Below are 15060 nucleotides of genomic sequence, written 5' to 3'. Positions count from 1 at the left end.
AAAGGATTACAACTAAAGAAACACAAAAGCAAAAAATTATAAAATGTATGTAAGATTCAAAGATTGGGATTGGTGCCATGATCAACCAATCGTTGTTGTAGCCTTCTTATCATAAATTGATTGGTGATTCTTATCATAATTTGGATAAGTTTGGTAGAATCTTTGGACATATTCTTTAGTCTTTTTTGCAGGAAAAAATAGCGTAAGTTTGATTAGGTTTTGGTTACTACTAACTTAGAGTGATTGTAATATCTCAATACTCCTAGTGGAGTTGGATGATTTAGAATATGCAAGTCCTCGAATACTAGCTCAATCTGTGGCCTAATCTGGATGAAGGCAAACTGTCTTAGCACTCGAAGAGGGACATAAGGAGTGGTTGCGAATAGGCCAGAAAGGATCATGTCTCTCTTACTTCCGATATTCAGCCTTGGATTAGTCTTGCACCAATCCCTTTACCATACAATATGATCTAGCTTAAGTTGAAAAAATAACACCATATATTTAACCCTCAACTTCTTGCTTGACCTCAGATCCTTGATGTAATGAGCTCTAGCTGGAGTATGTATGGCTCATTATGAGGAAGAGTAGACAACCCCAGATCCTTAATGTAATGGCTTCTTGCTTGTCCTGGGATCCTTTCCGAATTTAAATCTTTAAACCATTTTCTTTCTCAACTCAATCAAAATCTTTATAAATTCTTTAAAGAAATAAAAGTAAATTTTTCAATAAATTCAAATGTCAACACTCATTTTATAAAAGAATTTCAAGATAATGACAAAAAATAGTCAAAGATAGTTTATGTTGGTAATTCAGGGTAAAACCATCGAAGGTTAATTAAAATTGTAAAAAGCTGGTGAAAGTTTTGTTTAGTGTTGGAAAAGTGATTTTTCAAAGTTCTTCAAATTAAAAACGAATTTTTGGAGATGAAAGTCTTAATTAGGAGATTTGACATCATGTAATTTTAAAAACTTAGTTCGAACAAAAAATCCAAAAAGTCAAAAGTCGAAAATTTGATAAAAACGTCAAAAATCATATTTTGTTCTTGAACCCAAAAATTAGATTTTTCTTGCTTGAGATTTGGATTTTTAAATCATTCTTATTGTTTCCAAATGGGGATAATCCTTTATTTTCATTAAATAACTTAAATTAAATTGAAACTTAAATGTTTTTAATAAAACTAAGGTACTAAAAAATGTACAAGCTGGTAGGGAAAAACAATGCTGAAAACAAATTGAACTGCAACTTTTTACATAAGATCGGGAGACCGAGGTAGTTCAGTCGACTGAACCTGAGAGTTGTTGGGACGATAGGTCGGTCAATCGAGGTAGAAAGTCGGTCGACCTAACCCCAGAGTTGCTTACATTCAAGTTCTTCATGGGGATAAAGGTCAGTCAACCATGGTAAAAGGTGGGTCGACCGAGCTTCCTTGGGTTGATCGAGAAGAAAAGATTGGTCATCCCTTCGGCGATTTTTCCTCAAATCTATCAAAAGCCTTCAAAATAATTATTCAATAAGAAAATACGCTAAACAAACAATTCTAAAAATGATTTTTATAAGAGATTAATATTTTTCTTAATTTAAAATAAAGTATATAAGGTTTTAAAATCAAAAGCTACGATGCATTGAAAACAATGACTATTTGGAAGGTGTAGAAGTTTCCTACCTTAGATTGATGCTAAAACTCAAAAAGAAAAGTGAAAAACTAAGTTGAGTCGAAGTCTTCTCCTTAAGATGTGATTCAAAGATTTGTTTCTTCGGTTCCCCTCGAAACTTGCAACGAGGTGATCGCTATCCCCTCTTTCGTTGAAATCTAATGAATCCTCTAAATACAGAAAAATCTAATAAGAAGGTTTTTTGGAGGCAACGATTTCTCTAGGATTTTATTTAGAAGATGAGAGTACGTACTAAGAAAATAAAATTTGTAAATTTGTCTTTATGTTGTTATTTATAGAGTCTTAGGGACATAATAATAATTAATATAATTATTCTTGTATTTTTAGTAAGTTTGTGTCCCGAACTCTGATTTTTGCAATCTTATAGTCTATTTTGATTAATTTTTTGTTGCAGATCTAATAGTGTAATCAAATTTATCAAATTCCAAGAAAAAAAAATTATAATGGTTGCCTACAAATTTTCCTCGAGATATGTGAATAAAAATATGGGGCATTACAATATACTCCCAATTTTGAACATTTAGATGTTTTTTTTTTTTTTTTTCTTTCGACGATTTATAAAATAAAAAAGAAAAAAAAATGAAGTTGAAGATTACATTGTAACTTGTTGACTCGAGTGTCTGTTTCACAACCATGATCTATGCATTTTGGGTATTTCAAGAAGTTTATCCAATATTTAAGTTCAAAAAACGAAAAAAAAAAAAAAAAATGTATCACATTTATAGTGTCGAGTTCAACCGTTTTATTGTCAAGTTTGACATTTTTAAATTTTCTTATTCAAGCTATAAACGCGACAAATATATAAACAATATATTCGCCATAATAACTCTTATTGTTGAATTCGTCAAATTTCAAAATCTGTTGAGGAGGACATTTGTAAGAGCTATTGTGGCAGATATGTCAACTACAGTGTGGATATATCCATTACAAAAGCTTGAATTCAAAATTTTTAAAAATCGTTGAACTCGATAATAAAAGTTGTCAAAGTTGACATTAAAATGGGGTGAACTCGATATTGTAAATGCGATCCAGATTTTTTCCGTTTTTCTTTTACTTTTTTCGACTTCAATACTGGATATATATTCTTGAAACATTCAAAATGCATACATCCTAGTTAAAAACGGACACTAGAATCAAAAGTTACAATGTAATCGCCCAAAAATGAATATATATAGAATCTCAACTTCGTTTTTCATTTTTTGTGTGTGTAAATCATTGAAGTAGATCGAAAAAATACATCTAAACGTTCAAAATTAGAAGCATATCATTTTCCATTTTTCATTCACAAGATGAGAAAAAAGGGTAATTTGAATATTTTAAAAACATTATAATGAGAGATGAGGTTGAAGGAGAAAGAAAAAAGTTTACTACTAAATGGACTACAGTACAAAGGTTTGGGAGGAAAAATATAAAATTGTTATTGGCACCCCAACTTTTAATTATTACACACCAATTTCTTAAATTATTTATGACAATTTTTTTTTTTTTTTTGGTAGATTAACACACACCATTCAACATTACAAAAGTTTGGTTGAAGTTATTATTTCAAAATTACAAAGAATTATAACATGTTCAAACAACTTCAACAATTGTTTACAATTAGGATTAGGTCTATATAAAACCCTAAATCTAACAAATATAAAGGATTTTCCTCAAAACATGCGCAACTTATGTCCAAATTCCGATTTCGGTACACTTTTCATTTTAATTCCCAAAACATGTATTTCGAGTGAATTCGTCACTTGTATATTCATTGTTATACCAATAAATTCGTAAATATTAAAAGTGACGAACTCACAAGTTCTTAGGTTATAAAAATGACGAATGCATATTTTAAGAATTAAAATGTGTTGTGTACGAAACTTGGAATTTCAAGACATAACGGATTGACTTTTGATAAACACATCAGGTTTGAGACAACTTCTCAATCCATCTCATTTGTGGATGATACTAAGACAAATTAGACAAGTTGTCTTAGTGTCCAATTCATTTCGGTCTCGAACAAAATTTAAAACCATGTTTGTGGCATTAGATCATGTTTTTGAAAGCCACAAATTGAGGTGGTTTATAGCTACAAAGTATGTAAAGTACCAAATTAATCTTATTAATTTGAATTTTATGACATGGATCCCCACTCTAAGTTTTTCTTTATTAGAAATTTTATGAAGTAAGGTTTGGTTGGTACAATCTTTATAACGCAAGGGGTTCCCTTGGAGTTGTTATAACTCCAAAGGAGCCTTTAATAATAATAATAAATATATATAAATAAATAATATAAAATAAAATAAATTAAAAAATTAAAAAAAAAGGCAATAATTAGGTCCATCAGGTAAAGTCCACCGATTACAAAACAGCTAGATACGAGTACGAGTACGAGTACCAGTACAACTAAAATTAGATGGATAAATCATAAATATTGTAATGAAGAGGGTTTCCTCTGGCTGCCCGCTTCAAAGTCGGACTCCAATTCTGTAAGTGCTGAGATTAGAAAGATTATTCGTTTTTCTACTCTATAAATAGGGGGTAAAAGATTGATAGATTGAAATCTTTGTAAATAGAGAGAGAGAGAGAGAGAGAGAGAGAGAGAGAGAGAGAGAGATCATAATGTCGAAGAAAGTGACTTTGAGGAGTTGTGATGGAGAAGTGTTCGACGTGGAGGAAGATGTGGCTCTTCAATCTCAAACCATCAAAAATATGATCGAGGTCGATTGTGCAGAAGATTTGATTCCATTACCCAACGTTACTGGTAAGATCTTAGCAAATATCATCGAATACTGCAAGAAACACGTTGAAACCTCCACCACCACCATTGCTCATAAAAATAACTTCAACATTATCTGTGATGCTGACTTTGAAAACTCCACCACCGTTGTTCATAAAACTGACCTCAAGAGCTGGGATGCTGACTTTGTCAAGGTTGATCAAGCCACTCTTATTGACCTAATTTGGGTGAGTGTAGTGAGATTCTTTTCTTTTCTTTTCTTTTCGATTTCTAGGGTTTCAACATATTGTTAACTGATTGGTTTGTTTTATGCTTTATGTTAGGCTGCAAACTATTTGGAAATCAAGAGTTTGTTGGAGTTGACATGTCAGACTGTAGCTGATATGATGAAGGGAAAGACAGCAGAGGAGATTCGCGAGACATTTAACATCGAGAATGACTACACCCCAGAGGAAGAGGCTGAAGTCCGGAGAGAGAATCAATGGGCCTTCGAATTTAACTTAACTTAGGTTTACTATTTATTAGTTGTTGGCACCCTAATTAAACATAAAGAATTTTTTTTTTTTTTAGGATTTTATAGCAGAATATTGTTTGAATGTGTTTAGGATTTTATATGAAGGAGAATGTTGAGATTCTATTTTAAGCCAAACTTTCATGACGTTTGAGGTGCCAACAGAAATTTCTTTTTTTTTTATATATTTTAATTGTGTAGTGCTTTATTGGTGTGCATTAAATAATTCCACAAAGCCCAAAGCTTGAGAAATGACTTTCTGGTTATATCCTCATAACAAACCAAAGTTTTGAATTATGATACATTTTGTTGAACACTTTGATTATCAAATAAGAATAATTTCGACACATTGGACCAACAACGTAATTCAACTGTTCCAAATAAGATGATTTTAAAATGCCCATATAAGACTAGAAAGCACAAAATACACTTTTCTGACAGAAGCCAAAAGCCAGAACCCAGAAATTTATTTTCTTTTTGTTGGAATCCACAATAGAAAACATAATACAATTGCTCCTCAACGAGCAATATTCTATAGATCAAGAACAAATCTCTTTCCATATGGTATTCCATGCCACTTGTTTCTTTTTTTAATTTCCTAAGCAAGGAAGGTTTAGTGAACAGCAGAGATGATTATGAGATCAATGGATTTGAACCCAGGTCGTGGTATTAACACTTCACAAACCTTACCAACTTAGCTAATTAAGTCGGTACTTTCATGCCAATCATTAAACCTTATATTTCAGAACCTCTTCCCACCTGTTTCCTTGGAAAACCAATTATTCGTTTCATTGGTGATCAGAAGTAGGAAGCAGCAATTGATCCACCTATCTCTCCCTTGAGACAATGGCAAATTTAGAGTGGGGGCTATTGATGAGTGGGTTTTATACCTGCGAATTAACCACTTTTAAATGTAATATTTTGTTAAATTTAGAGTATTTTAGTTATTTTTATTTAAGTTTAGTTTGTTTTATATTTTTTATGTGATTTTATATTTTTATTTGGTTTTTATGTTTATTTTGCAGTTTAGGAACAGTATGGAACATTAGGATATTTGTCAACATTTAGAAGAAAATTCTTGCTCAAATCGGTTCACTCTCAGAAGAAGGATGTCAAGCATACAAGCTAAAAAGTCTATCAAGCCGCAACTTGATAGAAAACAAGGCCGCGGCGGGAATTCAATAATTGCACAACAGAAATATTAAAATAAAAGCTGCGGCATGACATGTTTTGAGGCCATGGCCTGCTTACGTTTTCAGCTTTACACGTTAATTTTTTGGGACCGAATTAGAGACGGATTTTGGGACTCTAAAACCCTAATGACTCCATACCTATAAATAGGAACGATTAAACCTTATTGAGGACAGAAGTTTTTGGGGTTTTCTTAGAGGCAGAAGATTGAGAAGGAGGACGGGAATTGGAGATCGGCTCTTGAGTTTTATCTTCTTTAACTTTAACTCTTCTCTTAATTTTGTAATCTCTAAGAATGACTGAATACTTTTGTGATTTTGTTTTCCTTTCAATGATGAACTAATTTATATTCTAGGGTTATAATGGAATCCATTCATTATATTTGATTAGTTTTCTTTTTTTTCTTCTATGATCCCACATGTGATTGTTTATTCTATCCAATGTTTAATGCGATTTGATTAACTGGCCATTGATTGAATTGATTTGGTGAACCTTAATAATATCGGCAGAGTTATTTTGTGTTCATGACCTAGATAGATTAGCATATGCTAATTTGAGATATGAATATACTCAGGTTGCATGTGTATTCCTTATGAGAACTTATTCTTAATGAATTCTTCTTGATTTAATTCTCATAGGTATATAGGTAGTTAGTCTAGAAGGGTATTTTTCTGATTTATGTTAGGCTGCAAACTATTTGGAAATAAAGAGTTTGTTGGGGACTATTTGGAGATAAAGAGTTTGTTGGGGTTGACGTGTCAGACTGTAGCTGATATGATGAAGGGAAAGACAACAGAGGAGATTCGCAAGACATTTAACATCGAGAATGACTACACCCCAGAAGAAGAGGCGGAAGTCCGGAGAGAGAATCAATGGGCCTTCGAATTTAACTTAACTTAGGTTTACTATTTATTTGTTATTGGCACCCTAATTAAAAATAAAGAATTTTTTTTTTTTTAGGATTTTATAGTAGAATATTGTTTGAATGTGTTTAGGATTTTATATGAAGGAGAATGTTTGAGATTATAATTTAAGCCAAACCTTCATAACGTTTGAGGTGAGGTGCCAACAGAAATTTCTTTTTTTTTTTTTTAGTGTTTTATTGGTGTGCATTAAACAATTCCATGGAGTTCTTGAAAATAGTCCATGGTAGTGTTTTTTTTTTTTATATATCGATATCTTATCTCATTTTATTTTCGTACTTGGCGGGCTTTGATTATATTTCAACGATACTTAATAAGATTTGAAACTTAATATAACTTAGTAAGGAAAGTGTTTCTCATTCCAGATCTCTCTCAACCCAACCCTTTCTTTTCCAAAATCAGGAACCTCCCACTCAAACCATCTATCTCTCCCAAATTACACCACCTCTTTCTCTCTTTTTCTCTTTCACTCAAACCGTTTCTTTTGTCACTTCTTCGTCAATCCATTTTTCCATAACACCATATGCTTTTGGACCTTAATTAGCCCATTTAAACACATCAAAGTTTGGAAACTATTATTCTCAAAATTCAAGGAGATCAATGGTTGAGATTGGATAAAAAATAATGAAATGTTGAGTAAAAATATCTTCAAGACCAACACAAATCCGAGCCCAGCCTAGCTTGGCACATGTGTGTCTGTGTGTGTGTTATTACGTGGAGACATACACGCATTAAGGTTTTCTAACGGATTGCACCAAAGGTCAATGGGCTACAGTGCCATGGTGTCTTGGGCCTTGTTGTGCATTTGAGGTCCACTCTCTTTCTTATTAACTTTAAGCAAGAGGGAGAGTGAAATCCTTTATTAGTTGAACACTATTCGTCTTTATTGGATGTGGGACTACATTTTTGAAGAATCGTCTCAACAACTCTCCCAAACAACAAAACTAAGGGAATCCTTAACTTTCAACTAACACAAAAAAGGAAAGAAGTTTTCTAATGTCTAGATTTACAAAAAAGGCAATATTATAAATCAAAATCAAATTTAAAGAAATAAATTTAATTAAGAACTGCAATAAATTCAATTCAATTCTCTTGCTTCAAGTACTTTCCAGTGAGTAACCTATGGGCATAGGTGATCCAATCTATTGGCCCACTTAGGAGATCTCTTAGCCCAAAACTGAACTTCATCAGATGATCTTAAATATATGAAAAATGCTTATCTGTTTAGACTGTTCAGAAGATACAGTTGATTGGATGAGGATCATCTATACTAGTTGTCTTTTGGATTCTTACCTTAGTGGGTCCAAACTAGTTTGATGGACTGAAATTAATGAGCATCATTAAGATCATTCTCATCATTAATGAAATTAATGGCCAAACTATGATCATTTGGAGTACACTCTCCAGGAACAAACCCTTACATCCTTTGACCTACCAATTTTGAGGCAATGTCTTGGTAGTGCTGCTGCTAGCACCCCAACTTTTACTTAGTACACCTCATTTCTTAAATTATTTATCACACCCCAATTACTAATTAAAAGACACTCTTCAAACATTACAAAGGTTTGGCTCAAAATATAATTTCAACATTACATAACATTATAACAATCATCCAAGCAATATCAGTAGTTGTCTAAAATTACAATAATGATGAATGCACGTGGTAAATCTTACATGGCATGTACGCAGCTGATGTGGCAAGGACACGGAACCACAGATCTATTCCTTGTGTATCCCAAAGAAAAAGATCTATGGTTTTGTACCCTTGCCATGTCAACTGCATATAGACCGTGTATGATTTACCACGTGCATTCATCACGACTCTTAAAATTATGATTAGGCTCATGTAAAATCTTAAACCCCAAAAAATATAAATCTAGCAAAAAACATGAGAGCTTCGATTGACACCCCAACTCTTTATTTCTAATTGGAGTGTAGTAAGTATAAGTTAGGGTGCCAATGGCAGCTCTCTAAAGATTTGAGTTGAATATCGTCATTTAAAAAAAAATGAATTCATCACCTAAAAATACACCAAATATGTCCCTTGTCATTGAAGAAAGCAACCAATTCATTGCGAAGTAGCAAATTTGTTGCTTTGTATTGAAAATTGATGAAATTGAACTTTAAAATCTTAATTATGTTCGAACATTCATTTGATTATTAATATTATATATACTAGCAGGTCGCATGTGCAAACGCACATGTATAAGAAGGGCTTATCCTTAATTAAAACATTAATTAAAATCTCTATTTATAACGTTGATTAAAGGGTTTGTGAATATTATAAAGTAAAAAAAATATTTTTATAATTTTAGAAACTAACCAATTCGATTTTCTACAGTAGTGCGCTGGAATTTTCTTGGTTTTTAATCAAATTGATCGTCATTATATTAAGTTTAAATGTTAAAGTGGGTATTTTTGGAATCCAATAACAAATACAGCAATCGTGACATCGGTTAAATCTTGACAGATCTAACATTCAAGATTGAAATGGGTAGCTGGAAAGCATAAAGTAATTTTTCACTCGTTTTTAATAAGTCTATTGCCATATTCACAATCACCTCGTTTTTAAGATTAATGGGGTAAAATATGAAAAACAATAAAGTGGATTAAATGGGTAAAAGAGAAAATATACTGAAATTAGAGGTAAAGAATAAAGAAAATAAAGTAAGTCCCATGAAACTATAACTTAATGAGAGATTTAACTTATAAAACTTTTATAAAAATTTGAAATTAAAGGGGTAAAGATGAAAAACAATATAGTGGATTAAAGGGTTAAAAGAAATAATATAGTAAATTTAAGGGAGGTGAAGAATAAATGAAATCAAGTGGGTCACAAAAAACTATAACTTGATTGAAATGATATTATTAAAAAATAATTGAGATTAAAGACGTAAGAGATGAAAAATAATAAATTGGCTTAAAGGGCTACAATGGAAAATATAGTAAATTTAACCAATCAGGGTTGGGCTTGATGGTAAGACTGGGTGTGCTGCCCAAGTCTTGTCTTTGAATCCCTTGCCCACCACCTTGTGTGGCACTTAAATGGGTTTGGTTTGTCCCCTTAAAACTCGTATGGGGTTGGTCATGCGGGGCCCCTAAGGGAGATTAGTCTGTCACGCTTACTTGAGAGTGTTGATGGGATACTCCCTCGATTACAATATATATATATATATATATGGGTCCCGTTCGGCACCCTAAGTTTTACCACACACTTTAACAAACGCGTTTTGTCCTACATGGGTTAGAAGTTTCGGAATGGGCTGATTTTTGGTGAGGATGATCTCTATGGTGAGGAGATCATCCTCACCAAAAATCAGCTCATTCCAAAACTTCTAACCCCATCAAAAATGATTTACAAAAAATGGACGGTCCACGATTTTTCAACTTGTAAACATGGGGCTAAACATTTCGGAATGGGCTGATTTTGAGGAGGATGATCTTCTAATCATAGAGATCATCCTCACCAAAAATCAGCCCATTCCAAAACTTCTAACCCATGTAGGACAAAAAACGTTTGTTAAAGTGTGTGGTAAAACTTAGGGTGCTGAACATTTCTCTATATATATATATATATAGTAAAGTTAGGGGACGGGGCATCCTCTATCGGGTTAAGGAGGTAAAAGTGGAAAAATAGGGTTGGAGAGTATTATTAAAAAAAATCAAGATTAAAGGGTAAAAGATGAAAAATAATAAAGTGAATTAAAGGGTGTGGAAGAAAAAATATTATGAAATTAGAGGAGATGAAAAATAAAAGAAATAAAGAGAGTCCCATGACACTATCGCTTGATGGGAGGTTTAACCCACAAAATTGTAAATGATGGGAGGTTTGTCTCACATACAACTGTTCCAACTCGTTATGATTTATTATATAGATATTAAATATTTTATAACGATCTATATAGTGGTTTTCAAAAATGATGAATACCATTGTATATACCTTCACAAATTATCAAAATGATGAGTATTACATTATTTTTTATTTGTATTTGATCATCAAAAATTAGTGGAATGTATAACAGTACCGGTAGACTATTTGCAGCCATTTGTTTTCTCATTTCACTCACTTAAAACACTATTTTCTTATATAAATAGCAAAAGTACTCGCCACACTAGCATAAAGAAAACTTATTTTTTTGTTCGGTGGGAAGATACCAAAAGTTTTCTCTGAGACTCAATAGGATCCTATAGAATCTTCTTGAAAGGATTCGGTAACAATCTATCAATTGGGACACTGTAGAAACCTACTTATTCCTTTTAAGTAGATTTTGGCAGGATCATATTGAATCTATGTGGGAGAATTCAGTATTGATGTGATGACATGGACAAATCATGGCGAATCTCAAGGAAATGGTCATAAATTACGTAGCGTTGATCAATAAATTCATTTCATGTGAATTAGACTACTTTATTGCAAGGCAGATGAAATAATAGGAATAGTATCCCAGTTGATCAGGATAAGATTGCTTTCAAGTGGTAGTGCTGAATGCTTTTCCTCTGTGTCTAATATTGACATTATAGCGTAGGAACAATTGTCCGAGAAATAGACTGCCAGTGCAGAAATTATTGGAATTGGAACTGTTTAAACTGCATGTACTATATCTAGAATTGGTAGACTTGAATTGGAACTGAAGTTGTTTAAACTGTCAAGACTAGGACTATGATTGCTTGAACTAAATCTGCTAGAGCTGGAACTAATGGAACTGGAGTCACTAGAACTGTCAGAACTGAATCTGCTGGAACTGGAACTGGTCGAACTTCTAGGTCTGGAATTGGAGCTTCATCTGCTAGTGCCCAATCTTCTGGAATTGAAACTGCCTGAACTATAACTGTTGGAACCGGATCTTTTGGTCTTGATGGGAATGCATCCTCAAACTTATTATCGAATAGAAAATTTATGATCTTGTGAGCTGTTGGGACTTTGAATTTCCTTGATTTTGTACCGTCGGGAGTATAATTCACTGCCTGGAATTGGAATGAATTATATTTTATTTGGTTTTCATCCAATTCACATCTATGAACGACATATTTGGTGCTCTATTTGGAGGAATCAAGCTTTTAGCTAAGATGGTAACTATCTTATTACCCCCTGATGAACTTGATAATTTGATGTAAGAAAGAAGGAACTGCCCCTGCTGAATGTATCTAAGGTCTGCCTAATAGAAGATTGAATGTATCCAACCTTAAACGTAATTTGGAAGACAAATGGCCCAATAGTAGCAGGTAGTTCTATCTCCCCTAGGCATTCTCTCTTGGAGTTGTCAAAAGCTCTTATTTGCCTCCCATTGCACCGGATCAAGGACCAATCTACATTAAGTCTAGATAGAGTGGAAGGACATGTTCAAAGCTGAGCCATTATCAATAAGAACTTGTGCCACCATCATACCACGACACATAGCCATAATATTCAATGCCTCCAAATGTATGCACCCCTCAGAGCTTAGCTCATCCTCAGAAAATGATATGATGTTGTGATCCAAGATATGACCCACTGTCTTTCCTAACTGATCTGGAAAGGTACTTTCAGGCACATGAGCTTCTCCTAGAATTTTCAATACTGCATGATGATGTTTCTGAGAGTTAAGAAGTAAACCCAATATAGAAATCTGAACCAGGGTCTTCTGTAGTAGTTCAAGGACTCAATATTCACTCTACTTAACTATTTTCAAGAACTCCATGGCCTCATCATCAGTTATTGGACTCTTTTTCTTAGGCAATGTCTTATTAGGGACTGCCTCTTTTCCTTCAACTAAAATGACCTTGCCCTTTTCCTTTACCTCTTCCTCTACTTTACTCCTTTCAATTGTTGCCGCACTAGACTCCCCAACGGTCATTTTCTTAAGCTGATAGAATTTCCTAGATCCAGTTATCTGATCAATCACTACTGAATTTTTCCTTGTTACCCCTAATGCCTTGCAAGTTGAAGCCAACTTCACCTCATAATTCCATATAACCACTTTATTAGATTGATAAGGGAAGGGAACATGGATATTAAAGACTAGGGGTGGTGGTAGATTGGGTGCGTGTAAAGAATCTGTAGGGATATTGATGACAAGTAGAGAAGGGTTAATGGTTTGATAAGAAGATTGGACTCTAAGGTCAATCATTTGGGCTATGATTAATGGGGTTGATGGTACGTGAATGCCTAAGGTGCTAATGGTAGAAGGCTCTTGGTTAAATGGGATTCTCACTATTGTGCCTGGTGAGGCTTTCAGAAGGGAGGGATTAAAGCTTGGCTATTCATTTGAGATGGTATTAATGTTATTTTGAGGCATTGTTGAATTATGAGGAGGTAAAGGATTTTGATGGATATTTTTTGGTTGAGGAGGTTCTGCATTGCAAACAACATTTTCTTGTCAATGGCATGCCTTAGTGTCCAATACTGATCAGTAGAATGGCCAGGTGTGTTCATGTGAAATTCACATGGAACAGGTTATATCCTGGCTGGGTGGAAGCATCTGTTAGAGGTCTACGAGGAAAAAGATATCCTCCCTTTATCAACATGGGTAGGAATTGAGATGACTTCATAGGTAGTGAATCTAACTATTTGTTCCTTCTATCAGGGAATGCTTGATTATTGGTGGTCGATTTGGAAACCCCTACCAATTTTGGTAAGCATTTGGTTGGAAGGGGGGAGGAATAGGCCGGACTGGGGCTTGAGGCCTTGAAGATGGTGGACGAGGCACTATTGACTAAATCGATAGAGAGGTTGTCTATAGTGTGAGTGACTCTCTCCCTCTTTATTCACTACCTCAAACTTCTTTCTTTGGCCGTTGCCAAGCCTTTTCTGCCTATTACCCAAAGAACCTAGTTGATTAGTCGACTGCACCATAGAATAATCCGCAATCAATCTTTTCTTGATGCCGTCCTCAATCCTATTAGTGGTGGTCTGCCCAACTAGGTGGGTATAGAATGGAGATCCCAAGGTGGTGATGAAAGTTGTTGTCATCTCTTCTCCAACATAGGTGGCTTCACTAAAGATGCCGTCTCTCTCCATTGTTGAGCAAATTCTAAAACAGACTTGCTCAACTTCTTTGTTACTCTTATATGATCATACCGATTGGGTACAATATTTGTGTATAATCGATAATTGAAGAGGAATGCATCAGCCAAGTCCTTCCAACTCTTGATATGAGAATGATCTAATGTTAAAAACCACTTTAGTGCTAGACCAATCAAGCTTATTTGGAATAAGTATGCCAATATCCTTTCATCTCTACCGATTGCTCCTAGGGTCCCACAATACAACTTGAGATGTGTCATTGAGCAACCGACTCCATTTTATATTTTGAAGTTTGGGAACTTGAATTTGGTTTGTAGCTCAACATCAGGATACAAGCACAGATCTTCAAAATTAACACCTCCTTAAGTATCGAGACCTTTTACTTGTCTAATTTCCCCATGAAGATTCTCCAACTTGTTTATATCTTCATCTGTAACCACTTTCCCTTGATGGTTTTCAGATTCTCCTTCTCTTTGTGTGTTCTTGTTGGAAAGTATAAATGGGAAAATAAATGAGCTGGATCGGTGCAGTTGGAGATTGGACTATTGGGGTTACCACAACCGGTGGTTTCACTACAACAAATATGGCCATTAGGAACCGTTTATGACGGTTCCTAAGCCAGAACGAAACGACCAGCAAGCTGTCCTTAATTGAGGCATCGTTAATGAGTTTAGACGGCTGGAAGCAGTTTTAGATTTTAGGAGTTGGAACGGTTAAAATTCGTTCCAGATCTTAGAATTTGGAACGGTTTAAAACCGTTCCAAATCTGGCATTAACTTGAAAAAAAACAACTTAGACATCGATTTAAAAAGCAATGTCTATTAGACTGATGTTCTGAGACGTTAGACATCGGGTTTGAAACCGATGTCTAAAATGACCATAACCGATATCTAAACTTTTTTTAAAAAAAATTAACTTTTGAAATTTTTTTTCTTTCTACGCACCTATTAACCACAGTCAAAACACACAAGTAGAGAACATTGAGGTTCTTTATAACATTCATTTATACACAAAAAGAGTTACAATTAGTCATAATT

General features: G+C 33.9%; 1 protein-coding gene across 1 annotated transcript; it reads left to right on the top strand.

Annotated features, from left to right (window-relative positions):
• Positions 1–4230: 4230 nt before the first annotated feature.
• On the top strand, positions 4231–4942 carry LOC147388247 (SKP1-like protein 1A). Its single transcript, XM_086420964.1, has 2 exons — positions 4231–4622; positions 4719–4942. The coding sequence occupies exons 1-2, from the start codon at positions 4278–4280 to the stop codon at positions 4902–4904; spliced, it is 531 nt and encodes a 176-aa protein (XP_086277090.1). The 5' UTR covers positions 4231–4277; the 3' UTR covers positions 4905–4942.
• The last annotated feature ends 10118 nt before the right edge of the window (positions 4943–15060 follow it).

This window comes from Akebia trifoliata, chromosome 13, assembly GCF_017979445.1.
Source record: "Akebia trifoliata isolate Shusen 1 chromosome 13, ASM1797944v1, whole genome shotgun sequence".
Lineage (NCBI taxonomy): Eukaryota > Viridiplantae > Streptophyta > Magnoliopsida > Ranunculales > Lardizabalaceae > Akebia > Akebia trifoliata.
The sequence above is the reverse complement of the archived record's forward strand: the minus strand, read 5'-3'. Positions and strand labels throughout refer to the sequence as shown.

What these genes read in the sequence shown, in the direction of transcription:
- LOC147388247 (XM_086420964.1), top strand. Translation starts at nt 4,278, where the DNA reads ATGTCGAAGAAAGTGACTTTGAGGAGTTGTGATGGAGAAGTGTTCGAC. An exon ending in CTCTTATTGACCTAATTTGG is followed by an intron (nt 4,623 to 4,718) that starts GTGAGTGTAGTG and finishes GCTTTATGTTAG; the next exon opens with GCTGCAAACTATTTGGAAAT.